This window comes from Hydra vulgaris, chromosome 08, assembly GCF_038396675.1.
Source record: "Hydra vulgaris chromosome 08, alternate assembly HydraT2T_AEP".
NCBI classification, from domain to species: domain Eukaryota; kingdom Metazoa; phylum Cnidaria; class Hydrozoa; order Anthoathecata; family Hydridae; genus Hydra; species Hydra vulgaris.
Genome location: NC_088927.1, coordinates 31597559 through 31617500, shown reverse-complemented (window position 1 = coordinate 31617500; position 19942 = coordinate 31597559). Strand labels below are relative to the sequence as shown.

Below are 19942 nucleotides of genomic sequence, written 5' to 3'. Positions count from 1 at the left end.
GATAATTGAAAAAATGTCACAAATGCTTAAGATGGTGGCATAAAAGATGCATCTCTATGTGAGTTTATGTTAAGATAAACTTTACTTGTGTTGACAAAAACTTTTATAAATATTCCAAGAACTACTTTTAAACTTTATTCAATATAATGATATATTGGAACTTTATATCCTTCTTTTACTTTCGAAATTTTTATTTCATATCTTCTTTCTTTTATCATCAAACTTTTTTATTTTATTAATAATTATTACATTGTTGTTGATTTTTGTTTTGAATTTTACTGTAAAATGGAAAATGAAATTTTTTGAACAACTAATAAAAATATAGTAACTTATCACTTTATAAACATATCAATTTTTATTTAAAAAAAATTTAGAAATAAATATTCTTTAGGAGGAAGTTTCTTTTTTGAGTGATATATTCTCATTTCATTGAAAAAAGATGTTTTAAAAATGTTTAAACAAGGCGGCTCTCAGCGCCCTCAACACACAATAAGATCTCATAAATTTGTTTTTTAACAAAAGTGATCAACCTCCTTGATTGTAATGGCTTTCTTGACCTTTGGGAGGGGAATACATTTAAAAAACAAAAAAAGACTGTTATAAACTTGGTGCATAACTATTGCTGTTTTGAATCAATCTGAGTTGTGATTTCCTTAAGTATGTCATATTTTAAAATCATTGTGACAATTTGTTGCACAATTTGTGCTAAAATGAAAGATTTTAGGTAATTTGAATGTTATTTAGTCAAGCTTGAATATATTCAGGATCAAAATTAAACTGAAAAAAAAGATATGTTTGCAATTTAAAAAATGAATTTTAAGAATTATCTAAATTGACCAGTATTGCATCTATACTATCTTGTTACATATCTTGTTTAAAATTAACAATAAGCTTCACGCTAAATTATTATACAAGGCCTTTTTATTATTCTCTTCGAAATCTAATTATAATTTGCTTAACTTGTTGAAGATAATTTGACCATTGCGAATCTGAAATTTAGGCATCAATACATTAAGGGGACTGAACTCTAAAATCATATGGATCGCCTAATTCACAGTAATGATGTATTTATTGATAATTTGAGCGTATGATTGGTCGGCTATTGATAATCTAAACGTATGATTGGTCGGTTATGACTTTATATTTTTACTATAGCTGTCTATATATGATTTTTTTTTAATTATTAAAATTTACTTTTAAGAAATTTTTTTCTTTTTCTTTTTAGAATATAAATATCTCTCAAAGAGAGCGTGACTGTTATATTGATTTACGATCTTTTATGAATCCGGCTCCTTATTCTATACAGGAGGTGATTTATTTTTTATTTTTAATCTGAATTTTTTTTTGATCGAAAATTTTTTATCGAAATTTAAAAAAAAAAATTTTCTTCTCTACAGAAATCATCATTAAACAGAGGTTTTCGACTGTTTCGCGCATTAGGCCTCAGACATTTGGTTGTTGTTAACGATAACAATCAGGTATCATTTTTATTTTTTGACTTTTAGAGTTTTTGAGATAAACATGAAACTGCAAAATTTTTATATTTAAAAGGTGATCGGCATTGTTACACGTAAAGATCTTGCAGGGTATTGCACTTGGGCTCTACGTGGTCAAGGAAATGAAGAACTTCTAGTCATGCGAAATCCTCACCAACAACCTGTTTAAAGAGTGTTGTTTCAAAAATGTTACACTTGAAGTATGTCCACATCTAATGATATGTGGATTGAAATAAAGTGCATTCAAAGCTTAATTTCGACGTTACATTGCATTATTATTTAGCACATTACTTGCATTATTAATCTCGCTCATTTCATTATTCATCTCGTTCACTTTATACATCAATATATCACATATCCATATTTAAATATATTTAATTTATAAAGAATATTGGGCTTATAGTTCTTTTTTAATTCTTTTTTTTATTTTTATCTTTTTTTATTTTACAAACGCACATTCTAATTAAACTGCGTGTTTATTAGTTTGCGCACACAAGCATTTTTAATCTAATTTTTTTGTTTTTATTTTGTATCTACTTTTTGTTGACAGTAGTTTTGTTCATTCCAGAGTTTAAATATTTTCTAAACAAAAATAGAAAAAAACTTGTGTTAACATACTGTAAAATGCTCCTCCATTTCAGCGTACCGTGAGCAAACAGCATCGTTTTATCTGTAATGCAGAATTTTAACCCCACTGACAGCTTTTTTATATATAACGGAAAAAAGACAGAATTTATCATTTATTTAGTTAAAAGATTACCAAATATTTTGTATTCTTTTTTAATAAAATTTTTTTATGTTTATTGTGCTTGTGTTTTTACATAAACAATGGCTCGCTAACTTCATTAAATAAGTTCTGTTCGTTACGAAACGGACTACAATAAAGTTTTTTGAATAGCGGATGTTTTTTCGTTTTGTTTTTAAAGTTCGAACTTTTTATCGAAGTTTAAAAGAATTTTTCGTTTATTTTATATAAAACAATCGAAAAAACTAAAGTATTTTTAATTCAAAATTTGTTTTTTTGAAAACAAGTAAACAATAACAGAAATTATTAATCAAATATAAAAAAAAAAATTTTAATAATTTTTCGCTTTTAAAAATATTTAATTTTGAAAAATTTAACTGTGTTATAAAAAAAATTCTCTTACTTGGCGGTACTGTTTGAATAAATTTTTCAAATTTTTGTAGCGTTTCGCATAGTAATACTAAAACTTGAATCTACTAATTTAATCTAAAAAAAACTTTCCAATAAGGGGAAATTGATTTCAGATGTCTTACTGAAACCTAAATTGTTTTCAATCGTCACTTCTTTGAGCTATATCAGCTTGGAGTAAATTACGGAGTACACAAACATTAGTTGAGGTTTTTGGTTTTTTAATTTAAAAAAGTTCTTCAAATTTTTTATTTTATTCAATGTTTGAAATTCGACTCAAATAACATCAAAATCAAATTCGACTCAAATCATCACAAATGACATCAAAAAGTATGCTTTTGATATGGAAAATATGCACAAAAGTACTAAATGGAAATTACAGGTTGAGATTGATCAAAAATGTTGTCCTTAAACAGAAGTAAATGTGAAGAAATAAGCTACAAAATCAAGTCACTTTTACCGAATGAAAATGCTAAAAAGGCTGCTGTAGTCAAATTAACGTTGCACAAAAATAGAATCAAATATTTTTTTTACCAAGAAAAGAAAATATAGAGTATTCAACTGCTGCCATGTTTTTTAAAACTTGATGCAGTTTTTGCCCTTTCCAAACATTCTGTATATGAAATAATTTACATGAGGTAACAACAGGATTTTATTTTTTGCACCCATGATATTAAAAAAAGATCTAGAAAGTTTCAACACATAGGGTAGACTAGGGTAATTCCATCCCCGGGGTAATTCCACCTCCTTAAAAAATGTGAAAATAATAAACTAAAAAACTTGAACCAGCTTTAATTCGTGTTTTTGATTGCCAACTTTCTGTTTCTCACAAAGTATATGCTTCCTGTATGCATACTGTTTTAGAATTTTGTTTACAAAACTTTTTGGAAATCCAAAATCATCTTGCCTCAAAATATCTCATTTCAACATATTCGTTGTATAGGTTGGTTTGGCGTTAAGTCATCCATATGTGCTTTAAAATATACTTTTAAAAATGTTTTCATATTCATAAATTCATAAATTTCATCATTTATTTTTTGGATGTGTTTAATCTGTATTTTTATTTCGTTTTACAAGTGCATTTAAGCTTGTAAAGAAATATTTTTCCATTCTTAAATGTGTTAACGGAAAACAACCTACTTCAGAAACCGCAAAACATTTGGAATATAGATGAGACTGGGATGCAGTTTGATTATTGCCCTGGAAAAATAGTTGCTAAACAAAGAGTTAAGTATCTACAATGTCGTCAATCAGGTAACCGGGAAACAATCAGAGTAATAGCTTGTGTCAATGCAATGGGTAACTCTTTCCCACCACATTTCATATTTATAGAAAAAACTACTCTCTCTCTCAAGTTTTTAATTTGAAAATGTCCCAGAAGAAAGTACATGGAGTGATTCAGACAGTGGTTGAAAAAGCAAGGCATTGCATTTCTATGGTTTACAAAAACATTTCTTTCCGGAAATTTGGATTTTTTTAAATGTATATAAATTTGTTTACTCTTACAATATAAAAAAGCTCTCGTTCTTTAACCAAAATTTATTTTTTTGGTTTTTACAGAAATTTCATTGCCTTTGACCCAATTGCCCCAAATGGGGCAAACTAGCACTGGCATTCTTACATATACTTTGTGTTTTTATAAATGTGTATGAACTTGTTTACTCTGATAATATGAAAAAGCACTTGTTCTTTAACTAAAGTTAATTTTTATTATTTTACAGAGCCTTAATTGTTCCCGACCCAATCGCCTCGATTCAGGGAATTAGACCTGAAATTTTTACAAATTTTTTTGATGTTTATAAATATAAATGAATTTGTTCACTCTAACAGTTTGAAAAATCTTTTTATCTTTAACTAAAGTTAATTTTACGGTTTTAACAGAGCTTTTTGTACACTTGGCCCAATTCGCCCAAAAATGGGAAGTGGGCTCTGTGTATTTTTACATATTTTCCTAATAATCATAAATAAAATAAATTTGTTCATTCTGAAAGTTTAAAAAAGCTCTTTTTTTTAACTAAAATTAATTTTTATTGTTTTTACAGAGCTTTGATTGTTCTTGGCTCAATTGCCCTGAATGGGGGAAATAAGCTCTAAGATTTTTACGTATTTTCTTGATATTTATAAATGCAAATGAATTTGTTCACTCTGACAGTTTGAAAAAGCTCTTTTTCTTTATCTAAAGTTAATTTTTACGGTTTTAACAAAGCTTTTATAGCTTTTGATCCAAATCCCCCAAATGGGGCAAACGAGCAGTGGGATCCTTACCTAGGGGCCCCTAATATGAGAATAATAATTCCTAAAACTGAGTGCTTTGATTCTTTAGTAAAAAAGAAAACAATAAAAATAACTTATCATAAAAACTTCAATGAAACTCTTTCTCATTGATGGCATTTGAAAAATAAATTTATTATCAAAATTTGATGCCATAAATTCTTAAGGAAAACTCAACAAATCTTGACGCAAAATAGGCGTTATTGAGCCCAACATAAATTGTCATAACTTGGAAACCAGTAATACAAATTTAAAAAACGAACTCATTCTGAAAACGTCTTTATTATCCGTGTACTTTAGTACTAATTATAGCCTGAGATAAAAATAATAGTAAAATCGTGTGAAGTGCCTAATTGTAGGCAATGCTAACATAAAATGAAAAAATGCTTTCTCAGGGATCCCCGCTAACATAACATGAAAAAATGCTTTCTCAGGAATCCTTTATGTATGTTTATGAATATTGTTATTTTCAGGACATTTTGGTTCAAATTTTGTTTTTAATTATTATTTATATCATTATTTATCATGTTTACATCATTTCATGTAAAAATTTATACCAAATTAAATAAAAATGCATTTAAAACTTTTTTTTTTAAATTGCCTTGATTTTGAACATATAAAAAATTTTTAAAAAATGTTGAATTTTTTTGATTTGTTTTTTAAAATTTTAATTTTATATTAACGGTTTGCTTAAATGTGTAAATAAAAGTAATTCTTGTACTATTTTCTTGTTTTTAATTTTATATAATAGTTTTTAAGCATTTTTTTGAAGTAGGGGGTGGAATAACCCCAGTTTACCCTACCATAAAGGACACGGGAGAAAATTCAAACCAAGTTTGGCACATTTTTGCTTAATTATATATAAAAACAAACTGCTACAATAAATAAAGAACTTTGGTTAGTAATTAATGCCCAGTGAAAAAAAAAGCGCTAGTTCCACATGGGTTCCCATGAATCCCACATAGAACCCACATAAAACCCATGTGAGACAAGCGACTTTTTTTTACTGGGTTCGGCGGACAAAACAAAAATTACGCAAATAATATTTTTCACGAATTATTATCCAATTAGGAGTTTTTTACCCTGTGATCAGGACTTTGATTAACAAGCAAAGACGAACAATGTCATCGACATTTAATTCGTAATGACTTTAAAAGTTTAAAACAAAAAAAAATTCCGACGAGACATCTGAAAAAGGTTTCTACGAGAGAATTCTGAATTCTCCCGTAAAGGTGTTGTAAATTCTCCCGTAAAAAGCATTCTCCCGTGCGGGGAATCGAACCCCGGCCACGGCGGTGAGAGCGCCGGATCCTAGCCACTAGACCACACGGGAATATACAGATGTAAAATCATTTTATAATATATAAATAAATTATTATAATTTAATAAGTATTGCATAGAGTATGTGATAAGTTTACTAATATAGATTTTTGTTTTACTAAATACTTTATCAATATATTTATGTTTTTTTTTTATGAGAAAATCTTTGGCAACAAAAGTTTTTTTTTTTTAAATTTAAAGTTGGACGATAAAGATTTAAAAAACAAAAAAAACAAGTTTTTAACAGAATAAAATAAATAGGTTTTATAAATTTTACATTACTACATTTGTCTTATAACTTTTTTGTAGAAGTGACGGATTAAAATCAAAGCGTCAAGGGCTTCTTCGCTCAATTTATTTCTTATTTTTACGGCAAATAATCCTATGACTTAAAAACCTCATTGAGTTTGTTATATTATTTAAAAAACCTTTTTAAAACGTTTAAAAACTTTTTTATGACTTTCAAGCATGGCACGGGTTCAAATAAATTCATCTTTCTTTTCGTAATTTTAAATTCAATCTTGTTAGCGGGTTAGCTTCACGCTCTGACTCTTGATTAAATGAAGAGAATTCTTCCTAAAGAGATTTTACGTTTTAAATTTTAATATATAATTTGCTGCAAATGCAACCCTTTGAATCTATGGATTTTCGTGACGATTGACCCTTTTTTGTATATATATATATATATATATATATATATATATATATATATATATATATATATATATATATATCACGGCCTACTTAATAACAGGCCTGAAAGACGCGCAAAAAAAAAAAAAAACTGTAGGCGGATATTTTGTAAACAAATATGTCGATTTAAACAATTTTGTAAACAAATAAGTTGAGTTAAAATTTAAAATTCGCTACACTAGCTGCTAAATTGCTTGTTTTCAAATTTTGAGAGCTGTTTATTTTAAAAACCTTTTACAATAAGATAACATTTTTTAATCGATTACTAAAAAAAACAACACTTTTCTTTAATAATATCTTTTCAAATTTCACAAACCCTACAACTTCACAAAACATATTTTACATACATTTACATTTCTGCTCCGCAATGATCATTTTTGTGACAATTTAAGTACTTTTAAAGCTGGTTCTTTTGTCGATCGAGGTGAGTAAAGCTTGCTATAGTTGTTAAATAATATGTTAGATAGTATTTTTCCATGAAACTTATCTATGTTTTCAAATCCATAAAATTCTGCTACCATCATTGTTATATTTATAAAACTTGTCCTACAAACTGATGACATGATGTGATGAAAAAATACATAGCAATAAATCACCCATTGACACATATTGTCTCCAGGTATCTTCAAGCCTCCTCTGTTGATTTCTTTAGTAAATTCTCCAAATTCGTTGTAATAGAACTGCGTATCATATTCATCTACATCATTTCTACTGATGTATCCTGCAATATAAACTAAAGCCATTTTTACAGACTTAGACAAGGCTAACTCCATATTTGAAAGATTATGAAACACATTGAAGGTATTGTCATCATTTAGCAAAAATCCACATTTCAAACAAGCATGTTCACAACATGTTTGAATTCCATCAAAATCTGTGTTTAAATCAAGGAGAAGCTTTGTTTTCTTAATGTTTACTTTTTGTAAAACTTGTTGAACATTAATAAAATATGTTCCACCAGAACCTTGACGTAGCTTACTGAACATTTTTTCAATGGGATCACTAGAAAAATTTCCTAGACATACATATTCGTGTGAAGTGCTGAGGAGATGCTTAGTTAACTCAACCAGTCCTCTACTCGTGTATGCAAGAGCAAGAGCAGTATCTTTGGTAAGTTGTTTTACTCTTTGTCCTTGTTTTTTAGGAACCATTTTTTCAAACATACTTGCTATATCAAGTAAAAAATCTAATCGTTGATCGTTAGGGTTATCAAAGACAGCCCTTTTTAAGTCTTTAGTTTTAACGTCTTCGAACTGACTTTTTACATTTAGGATTTTGAAAAAGTCTACAATTTTTTCTATAAAATCAACAGTTCCACCTGAATCCTGAATTTCTGGATGAATTTTTAATGCAGTTAACGTTTCAACACAAAAAATCTTAAGACATAAAGCAACATTCTGTCGTTCTATAGGTTTTGGACAGATAGAAATTTCATTAAGCTTTGATAGTTTCACAATAGAATTATTTTCTAACTCAACCAGCTTCTTCAAGTCAACCCACTTTGCAGTTTTTTCAAGGCCGCAGTCAGAATACTTTAACTCTTGCATTTTTTCAGTTAACCAATTGTTTCTGATAGATTTGATTAGATGTACATAATCATAGAGCAAAAAAATGTTTTCAGTTGTGCGCCATGGAGAAATCAAATTGAATTTTTTAAAGAATGATTGATTTACTTTATTATTATCACATAAAATTGCAACAGTAATGCCATTACATGAACGAATCAAATTTAACATATTTACAACTTGTTCATATTGAAAATCAGCACTTAAACGATACACTGGCAGTGCTTTGTACAAAAACCTCTTTCCTCCTAATAATGAGCAAATCATAAAACTCAAAACAGTGGTTGCAAAATGTTCTGGATTATTTACTGCTTTTCCAAATAAGTTACCTCCTTGATACGTTAGTTGTGGTTTTACATAAACTTCATCGATTATAATAATTACATTTTTTTGACGAGGATCTTCTAGTTGCATAAAATATTTGTTGAGGAAATCAAAATCCTCTAGCTTACTAACCTTAGATATAAGTTTACCAAGTGTTACAATACTTGGCATTTCATAGTCATCTCTAATACGACTGTAAAGAGATCTTGAAATTGAAAAATACTCAAAAGCCCTACTTAGAATTTCTGGAGAATATTTTTTATTACCAACAAATGTTAATGCATGCATGCTAACAACTTGTTGTAGGATAATGTTTTTTTTATGATCCATTTCAACGGAATGTAAATATCTAATAGCTTCTAAAATTTGTAAGAAAGATGTAATTTTATGTATTCGATTACTGCACAGTGGTATAATAGAGCATCTAGATCCAAAATGAAAACCTTCAAATCGCATATCAATTTTAACTTTTAAAAGAAACTGTGGAATAGCAGAGGTATCAATATAATCCTTACTTTGGATTATTAAACCATCATCCACTGTAAAAGATGTTACTGGAAATGGAATAACTTCTTTGCTTACTTTTAGGCAAAGATCATCAAAACAACTAATTTCATACAAATCCAAGTGAGCTGAAATTTCATCAGGTTTCATGTTACGCGTAGATGGTAGTGATTTTGTTGTTGTTCTTTTTGTTGGTGGAGGTGTAGGAATTTGACTTTGAAATACACAGATGAAAATAGTTGGTGGATTTAAGGGACGAATTTTACCATGAATTTGACAAGTTTCATAATTAACTGGCCAATGATTTTCACAAATGAATGTATTTGGACTATTTGGAATGTTTTCTCTTGGAATAGATCTAATCCATCTTTCTCTTTCTTGAGGATTACGGTTTTTGTTTGGTAATCGAAAAAGTTTAACTTTATGTTCTTTATCATAGTTTCCTCTACAACCAGTCACACAACATTTAAAAGGCATGATATAGTAATTTTTGTTTTGAAAGATTACTAAATACATAAAATACAAATAAAATAATATTGACTATCAAATAATTATAAGCAATTGATTTTAAATATATATTGTGTAGTATATCATATTATGTAAATACATTACTGCATTATATCTATATACATGACTGAATATATATATATATATATATATATATATATATATATATATATATATATATATATATATATATATATATATATATATATATATATATATATATATATATATATATATATATATATATATATATATATATATATATATATATATATATATATATATATATATATATATATAAACACTAAAAATATAACTAAAAAAACCACAAAACTTTCGCCATTTTTGTTTTGACAAACATCCGCCTACAGTTTTTTTTTTTTTTTGCGCGTCTTTCAGGCCTGTTATTAAGTAGGCCGTGATATATATATATATATATATATATATATATATATATATATATATATATATATATATATATATATATATATTTATATATATATATATATATATATATATATATATATATATAAATAAAAGTAAGATGAAAAAAAACAACTTTTTTACGGTACTTAAAGTTTCATGCCGTTTGCGGCACTCATCAGCCATATATTTAAATCAAGAAAAAACCGTTCAAAAATACAATTAAAAAACCGTTACAAAATTAAAAAAAACAATCGAATGAGTTCTGACGTCAAATAATAATAATAATAGTAATAATAATGACAATAATAATAATAATAAATATAATGATAATATGGAAAAACATCTTTTTTAATCGCCAGTGTCATATTGGGAAAGAAGGAATCTGTTTCTATGTCTACACTTAGAAACAATCACACTCCTTTTATTCAATAAATTAGTATTTTTATAATATAGAATTCATTTCTGTAATTTGTTTTGGATGATTAGATGTTTTTAATCCGTAGTTATAATAATCAATGGAAAAACACTCGAAATGTTATCGATTGGTTTAAGGCCATAAAAGATAAACACCTTTATAAATTTTTAGTTTTTGATATTATCGACTTCTACCCTTCTATCAGTGAACCACTTCTTAAAAACTCTATCAATTTTGCGAAGCAACACCTAACATTAAATAAAGAAAACATATCACTAATTTTTCATGCAAGAAAGTCTTTGCTTTTTTATAATGATCAAGTTTGGATAAAGCAATCAAGTGGTTTGTTTGATGTTTCCATGAGAGCGTTCGATGGTGCAGAGGTTTGTGAGCTGGTAGGAATATTTCTTCTTTTTCAAATTTCAAAATTTTATAACAAGCTTGAGGTTGGTTTATACCGTGACGATGGCTTGGCAGTTTTTAGTAATAAAAGCGGCCCTCAAATGGAAAAAATAAAAAAGCATATTGTCGAAATATTTAAATTCAATGGCTTACGGATTTCTATACAATATATATATCTGATAATACAATAATATATCTGATAATACATTAAATTACATCCATGCTGATTCAAATCACCCGCCGAATATATTAAAACAAATACCACGTTCGATTGAACTTAGATTGTCTACAAATTTATCAAACAAAGAAATATTTCAAAATCATCCAAAACAAATTACAGAAATGAATTCTATATTATAAAAATACTAATTTATTGAATAAAAGGAGTGTGATAGTTTCTAAGTGTAGACATAGAAACAGATTCCTTCTTTCCCAATATGACACTGGCGATTAAATAAGATGTTTTTCCATATTATCATTATATTTATTATTATTATTGTCATTATTATTACTATTATTATTATTTGACGTCAGAACTCATTCGATTGTTTTTTTTAATTTTGTAACGGTTTTTTAATTGTATTTTTGAACGGTTTTTTCTTGATTTAAATTATATGGCTGATGAGTGCCGCAAACTTCATGAAACTTTAAGTACCGTAAAAAAGTTGTTTTTTTCATCTTACTTTTTTATTTATTTTTTGATCTATTTTGTGATTATTTCACTTTATATTGATCACTCTCAAATCGAAAAAATTGATTACACAGGTCAACAAAAAAAAAAATTTTTTCTGGTGCCGAGCAAACAATTTGTTTTTTGTATAGCATTTCTCATTTTGATTTCAAATATGCAACTCTTTTTTTACCATCAGCTCAAGTTGTAAAGTTATTTAGGTTCAAATCTTAAGTATTTAGGGTAAAGTCCCTATTGTCAAAAAAAAAGTTATTCAAAAGTATATCAACCTGGGTCTCAAAAGAAGCGTATTTTCATAGAGATAATAGAAAACATAAATATTTTTTCTTAAAATTTATTGACAAAAAAAATATGTGAAAAAATGATAAAGACTCTTAAAAAATTTCAACAGAATGATATTCAGCAATAATACAAAAAATACTTATTTTTATTACAAATAAATAACATTTTTAAAATCTCTATGAACATACGCTTCTTTTGAGACCCAGGTTGACATACTTTTGAATAACTTTTTTTTTGACAATATTAGGGAGAAAAAAAATTTTTTTGTTGGCCTGTGTTATTTATACATAATCAAAACCTTTATTATCCATCAACACACTTGATTAAATACAAATAGATTAATTTTAGATTTCTGAATACAAATTCAAATACAAATATATACAAGTAGAATAGAATGGCAAGTAAGAACACGAAGCTGTTTAAATCATATAACAATTTCTTAGATCATTCTGTCAAGGGACAAAAAAGATTTCCCTTCTCAGTTCATTTACATGTGAAAATGCAGCATCATGTGATTTTTCCCTTCCCCCTCTGTTTCTTTTTTTTTCATTAATGAATTGTGATAATGCTCATATTATTTCAAATTTCTTTACTTTTCATAAACTGCTTTATTAACTAATTGGTATCTATTATCTGTTAAAAATAACTTTAAAGCTTCTAGCTTGTTATCATTTTTATGTATGTTCAATTTTTTTGTTTTGAGGTAGATCTGTGTATCATTTGTTTCTCGAAAGACTCCAACAATCCGAGAAAGCACAAAAACAAAAATGATTACCATGCGACCAACAGCAATTAACTTCACAAGTTAATTGCTTCACAGCATTTTTAATTTTTTTTAGTAATTTTTTATATAATACTAACTTCATTTCTCTTTACACTCCAATGTGTTTCCATTATGCGTTAACACTCTGGCTAGTAACGGAAGTCAAAACATCCCAGAGTTGAGTCAGGAAAAAGAAAAATGTAAATAACTGCTTTATAGTTCTAAAAATTTATCAGAATCTGCTAAATTTAGTGAATGGTTTGTACATGCGACAAATTCTACTTTGCCGTTGATATCTTTAACGCGCATCTGGACACCAGTTAGGTGACCAGATATCGCACCAATTAGGTGACCAGATAACATTATCGTATGCTTGTCCTCTACAATTTTTCATATCAATTCCATCACTTTCTAATTTTTCAAATATCATAGTTGAAATAGACTAAACATTTTTCTTTTTTGTGTCAGCGAAATCAACAAAAGATTTGACAACATACAGTTGGTGACAACATACAGTTTCCATTAATCCTAACGTAGCATAAAACTTGGCTGATATAATCCTCATGAGAAGTATCAAGGATGCTGTCAAACACCAATACTAAGTTTCTAATAACTGTTCAATAACTTTACTTATAAGTTTTTTCCCCAAAATTTCAATAAACTCGTTTTGAATGGTAGGTGACAAGTAAGATAAAGAATTTTTTCCCACTTTGATTCTTAGAATGTGTTCACGCAGTACGGGGTCATACTTTGCCAAAAAATGAACTATTTCTTAAAAATTTCCTCTATTTCTAGTAGTCTTGTTTTGATCTCATTTTAAAATCTATTTTGTAACCTTTACGAGAAAAATTTTCTTTGAGACAATTTTTCTTGAAAAGGTTGAAGAAAACATGCGCAATTTACGAAGTCACAGCAGTTGAAAATATAAATTGAAGATTTCGCGTTAAAATAGCTAGTTCGATGCTTTTTAAAACAAACATCAAATATTGTGTTATGGTATTTGGGTTGGGATGCGAATGAAATAAGTTTTAGAAATTTTAAAAATAAATTTTCCGCCTATAAAACAGTACCCCCGAAGGCAGCTCGCTACCACCGCTCCCCCCTTCCTACGCTACTGGAAAAAAATACATAGATCTTTTTAATACAATATTAATTAAATGGTATACTAAATAAAAGTATAAAAACAAGTCTTTTAACAAATATCCCTTAAAAATAAGTTTTTAACTTAATTTAGTGTCAAAATCGAAAAAAAAACATATCTCTTGGTATTTCCCAAAAAAAAAAAATACTAGTTTACCAAGCTTACGGAATTATAAATACATTTCAATCAAATACAAATACGAATTCAAAGATTTAAAAAATTTTTTAATCAAATATTTTTTTAATACAAATACGCTATTTTGGTTATAGCTACCCATAACTACCAAATAAAAAATACAAATGCGTATTTAACCCCAACCTTGTCCATCAAAAGTATCCCTAAAAGTCAAAGTTTTTCATTGATATTTATACATCTGAGGAATAAGCAGATATTGAATGGAGTATAGAATCTAAGATCTAAAATTGCTACTTTATCTTCTTTGCAACATAAAATCTCTGTCGCATTTTAATAAGATTACTCCATCGCGTTTTGCAATCGAAAATCTTTTTTTCCAAAGAACTATATAGTTTGAGGTTGAAGATAGTGATATTCTTGACCAAAGACTTTTTCACAGTTTTACGAAACTTAGCATCAGTTGCACCAATATCTGAAACAAGGTTTGAATCGCTGTTAGATATATCATATAAAACGGGTTTGACAAAGGTGGGTTTGTCAAAACTAATAGAAAAACAACTTCCTTCATTTTGAATCTTTTGCATTCCTTGTTCAATAATGATCCTTGACATTTGTGGACTATTTGTGGACTCGATAGATATAGGTGGCGACCTCATCCAAAGACGCAAAACCGAATCACTTATCCAAGGAACGCACTACCAAACGAAATTGTAAGTGCTATTAGTGTCAACTGCTCCAAAGCAAACTTAGATCAGTTATCACCAATACTACCATAGCGAATCATCTTCTGTGCTAGTTGTAAATGGATACGTCCATTAGTGTGTAATTTAACTATCTAAATTCGTCCCATTTGACCCATGGCAATGGGTTAGATGCATTTAAAAAAATAGCTGATAAATACTTTTTGGCGCAAAATTATCTCCCGTGCGGGGAATCGAACCCCGGCCACGGCGGTGAGAGCGCCGGATCCTAGCCACTAGACCACACGGGATACTAAAATCCTTAAAAACAAAGTTATATATTTTTAAAATACCAATATCAGTTTAGGACTGTTACCAATTATATATATTTTCATTGTTCATATACAGTTGTGGCCAAAAGTCTGTTGTATGCTCAAATATAACTGCATTTTGCGTCATTTTGCTGTTTTAAGCTAGTTGAAAGCCTAGAAATTAACCAAAAAGCTGTTTGTTTTATTGATTGAACTAATTGAGATTATCTTTTATTTTAAAAAATGAAATAGTTTTATTTCTTATTTGTTTACGTTGTGTTCTTTGTTTACTTTAGATCAATAATTTTATACCAAAAATGGAATTTTCACATAAAAAACGTGGTCAGATTGTTACATTAGTTAACTCGGGTTTAACACAAGCAGCTGTGGCACAACATCTTATTGTTTCCCAGCAAGTTGTGTTATTGACAATGAAACGTTGGCGAGAGACAGGTGATGTGAAATCAAAATGTCAAACCGGACGCTCTAAGGTTACAACTCCTGCTACAGTCAAGCGATAAAACAAACAAGAATCCAATGATATCATCCTTTGCCGTAGCAACTCAACTGCCACACAGAGTTAGTGCAAGAACCATTCGACGACATTTAAGTGACACTTTTAATCTAAAAGCGTACCAAACTGCACGAAAACCGCTGTTATCGAAGAAGAATGTTCGTGATAGATTACTTTTTTGCAGGAAATTCAAACATTACACTAGTGAAATGTGGAATGAAGTAATGTTTAGTGACGAAAGTAACATAAAGTTGTTTTCTGCAGCACCAAGATATGTTCGCCGTCCTGCCAATAAAAGATTTGATTCAAAGTTTTGCATTCGAAGTGTTAAACATTCACCATACTTGATGGTATGGGGCAGCTTCTCAGCGTCTGGCCGAGGCTCCCTCTACTTTCTTCCACAAAATACCACATGAGTGCACAGAAATATATTACCATACTGGATGAAAAGGTTTTGACAGTTATGCAGATTCACAACTGCAAACTGTTTATGCATGACAGTGCTCCCTGTCATCAAGCAGCTTTAGCGAAAAACTGGCTTCGGGATCATGGGGTTGAGGTTCTAGGTCCTTGGCCGGGGCAGAGCCCAGACCTTAACCCCATCGAAAACTTGTGGCATATAATGAAACTAAAGATTGACAAAGAGAAACCATCAAATTTAGATGAAGATGTTGATGTTTGTAAAAATCTCGTAAATTCTATGCCTGCGAGAATTGCTGAAGTAATTAATATAAGGGACAGTGTAGCAGATATTAGTGAGATGTAAAACTAAACTATATTACTGTTATGTAACTTTAAATAATGTTTTGATAAACTGTGAGGTGTGTTAGAGACACTGTCTCTATTTAAACTTTGAATTTGTTGAAAAAACACGAATACAACAGACTTTTGGCCGCGACTCTAAGTAACGAACGAAATAGAGGAAGAGGGATTTAAATTTTTTTGACACCTCTTGACAAAGGAAGGGAGGTGCTTGAGAAAAGTTGACGCCAAAAATGTTTTAAAAAAATAATTTCTCAAATTATTTAAAAAAAAAAAAAGAAAAATTTGATATTTTTTTTCCATTACAACTTTCTTTGGGGGAAGGGTAATCAAATGTTGACGTAATTGTAAGGTAATAAAAAGGGGAGGAGGGCGGTGATGTAAAAATTGCCAAAAAATTGTTGACATTTAATGGACAGCCCCATATTAAGCTAATTAACACTAAAAAGATCGCTAAACAAAAAAATTTCAATTAAGAAAAGAAAGTCTTTCAATTAAGAACTTTAATTAAGAAAACAAAGCCTTTCAATTAAATATTTCAATTAAGAATTAAGAGTTATTTAGTTTTAAGAGCTTTAGTTTGCCAATTATTATTGATAAAAATGAAACTACAAAATACATTTTTAAAGACAAAAAATTCTTAAAGAACTTTTAAAAAACGTACATACAGACAGAGCTGTGGCTAGGCTACACCACACCTTCAGATGGGGTGGGGGCAGCAATTTTTTAAATCTAATTAATAAAGTATTCCATGATCTAGGAACTCTAATGACAATAAAGAATTTGGAAGCCTAATATTTTTATTATGCTCATAGTTTTTTTTTAATTTGTTTTTTGTGATTAATTTTGTGTTTAAAAATGAAATTTGTGTCATTAAAATTGAGTAATAAAAATTGTGTAATTAAAACTGTGTAATTAAAGTTGTGTAATTGTGTAAAAAGTTGTGTAAAAAGTTGTGTAATTAAAAGTGTGTTTTTTGTGATTAATTTTGTTGCAAAATTTATTTTATATATTTGGAAATTTTAACATAAGAATTTGTTTGTCTGAAAAATATTATCTGTGTGATATTTCTAAAAAGTTGCTTAGTATGCATGAACCAACCTACATTTAAATGGTAATACCCGAGGCCCCTCGGGACGGCCCTGAGCATACCTTATTTGAAAAAACCTATATTGAAAATAGGAATAGTTTACAAAAAAATTTATAATAGTAATATTTCAGCACTTGTTTCGAAACTGCAACAAAGTTAATGTAAGCAGAAGCTATACATTAAATACCTAAAATCGAAATCAGAAAAATATTTACAAAATTATAAAACTTATAAAAACTTATTTTAAAAGCTTAGCAAAAATCCCCAAAATTTCTACTCAAACTTGTCGAATAAATGAAAGGACAACTCAAAACGCGTCTGGCAAGTCATGAAGAAAGTGCCTGGAGAACTTAAACCAAGTACAAATTCATTCCTAAATTTTATACAAGTAGACAACAATAATGACTCAAATGATATTGCATTTGAATTAAACAGGTTTTTCACCACATTCGGGACAAATTTAAGCAATAGTATTTCATAAATTAAAGATAAATCTGTTAATAAGTTTGGAAAAACGATAAGCTCTAACCTAAATTTTATTGAGTAAACTTTTAATGAATTTAAAGTTGAAATTAATTCATTAAAACGAAACAAAAGCAACTGGATATGATGATATTAACAAAAGTATTGTAATTCATTCCTACAATGTTACAAAAGATATTTTTTATAAAATCTTCGAGATTTTATAAAGAATATCTTTCATTCATTGCATTAGGGTCTTTTCCAGATAAACTAAAAATAGCAAAAATTACTCCAAGCTTTTATACTCAGTTTTTCGGGTTTTTTAAAAGTTTAGAAAAAGTTATGTATAACCGAATCTACTTCCCTCTTATTGAAAATAAAACACTAAACGAAAGCCAATGCGGTTTTAAAGAAAATAATTCAACCGAGCATGCAATTTTTTAACTTACGCGCAATATAACTAAATCTTTTACAGACTCTTATTTTACAGAAGTGTTGTTTATTGATTCATCCAAAGCATTTGATACCGTCAATCATTAAATCCTGTTAAAAAAGCTAATATCATATGGTATTAAAGATTCAATGTTGTTATAGTTCAAAAGTTATTTTATTAACCTTAACCAGTTTGTTTACAATAAATATTATATATCTCATCTATTAATGAATATAACATCTGGTGATCGACGAGGATCCACACTTGATTCACTCTTTTTTTTTTAAATATATAAATGATCTTCATAAATCATCAAACTCAACAACAATAAATTTTGGAGATGACAAATTTGTTTTTGTCTCACTCGTCATCGCCAGTGATATCGAGTCTCACTTGTAAGGAGTCTAATTAGAAGTTTATGAAGTAAAAAATATCAAAATCTTAGGAATAAAGTAAGGCCCTAACACTCATTATTTTTAGGGCATTGTAAATAGTACTGTACAGCTGTGTAAGTTTCAAAAAGAGGTCTGATTGTTCATTCAAACAAAAACTTAAAAAAATTATATAATTAATTGAAAATGTCTTAATTTATTTTTAATCGTTTTTTTTTTGTGTATATATATATATATATATATATATATATATATATATATATATACTACATCAATATAGACATTTTAAGTTGAATGTCATGGTAATGCAAAAATATTTGGCAAACTAATAAACCTGACAAGTTAAATGTCAACATGACAAGGAAATAACTGAAAACAAAATATATAAACCGCATCTTCTTGGGAGATTTTCTATTGAAACACCCTATAAAAGGGTGTTTATTATGGTGCATATAGGGTGTACACATAATAGTGTATACACTAGTATAGTGTTAAACAAATATTCATTGTATAAACCGTGTGTATACAATCGTTTATGTCACATTAATATTTTTCATGTTTAATACATATATATGTACTTATGCATTTTAACATGGGTACTTTAATAAAAAACATCGATATTTGAGTTTATAATCTTAATGTTTAGTTTAAATAAATTTGACAAGAGCTAAATGTTATTCAGAACATCAAAAAGGGACATGCTTCTGTTGCCTAAATAAGACAGAAAATCTATTTTACTTAAATCTATTTTATTTATTTTGAAGAAAAGTCAGAATTGATAAAGTTGGTGACACAGTTTGTGGATCATGGTTTTAATATAGAAATGAATTCTGGTATTAATTCTGGTTTTAAAAGTTTGTATTTAAAGAAGGCAAGTATAGTTACTAAGGTTTTATAAATTTGTAACGCACTTTTAAGCTTAACATAAAATTACTTAAAAGTTTGTAATTTTATAAACTTTATAGAAAGATTTAAGTATTAGTAAATCAGTGGATGTGTCCTGGAAAAAAAGTACATTTGTTTTACAAAAACTGGGAAGAATAGTTGTTGCAGATCGGTCATTGTGAGAATGTCCGATTTGCAGGATTGGGCGAGATACAAGAAGCCACAAAAAATTAAACCTACCAGTATTTATAAACGAAACGTTAATTGAACGTTAACAAAAAGTGGGGAAGGGTATCAGACATCCATGTCGACAGAGAGATAAAAT

At 28.3% G+C, this 19942-nt stretch overlaps 1 protein-coding gene and 2 non-coding genes across 4 annotated transcripts in view; 1 reads left to right on the top strand and 2 right to left on the bottom strand.

The window, feature by feature from the left end:
* LOC100210037 (H(+)/Cl(-) exchange transporter 7) overlaps positions 1-2299 on the top strand; it is a 56333-nt gene extending 54034 nt beyond the window's left edge. For both annotated transcript variants that reach the window (XM_065803416.1, XM_065803415.1), the window contains exons 21-23: positions 1226-1309; positions 1398-1478; positions 1552-2299. In XM_065803416.1, the coding sequence (XP_065659488.1) occupies positions 1226-1309; positions 1398-1478; positions 1552-1665 (279 nt within the window). In that variant the 3' untranslated portion in view covers positions 1666-2299. The remainder of the gene's footprint in view (positions 1-1225; positions 1310-1397; positions 1479-1551) is intronic.
* A 3882-nt stretch (positions 2300-6181) lies between these two features.
* trnae-cuc (transfer RNA glutamic acid (anticodon CUC)) lies at positions 6182-6253 on the bottom strand. The gene has a single exon. It is a non-coding gene; the product is annotated as a tRNA-Glu (tRNA).
* An 8754-nt stretch (positions 6254-15007) lies between these two features.
* Positions 15008-15079, bottom strand: trnae-cuc (transfer RNA glutamic acid (anticodon CUC)). Its single transcript has one exon. It is a non-coding gene; the product is annotated as a tRNA-Glu (tRNA).
* Positions 15080-19942: the final 4863 nt, after the last annotated feature.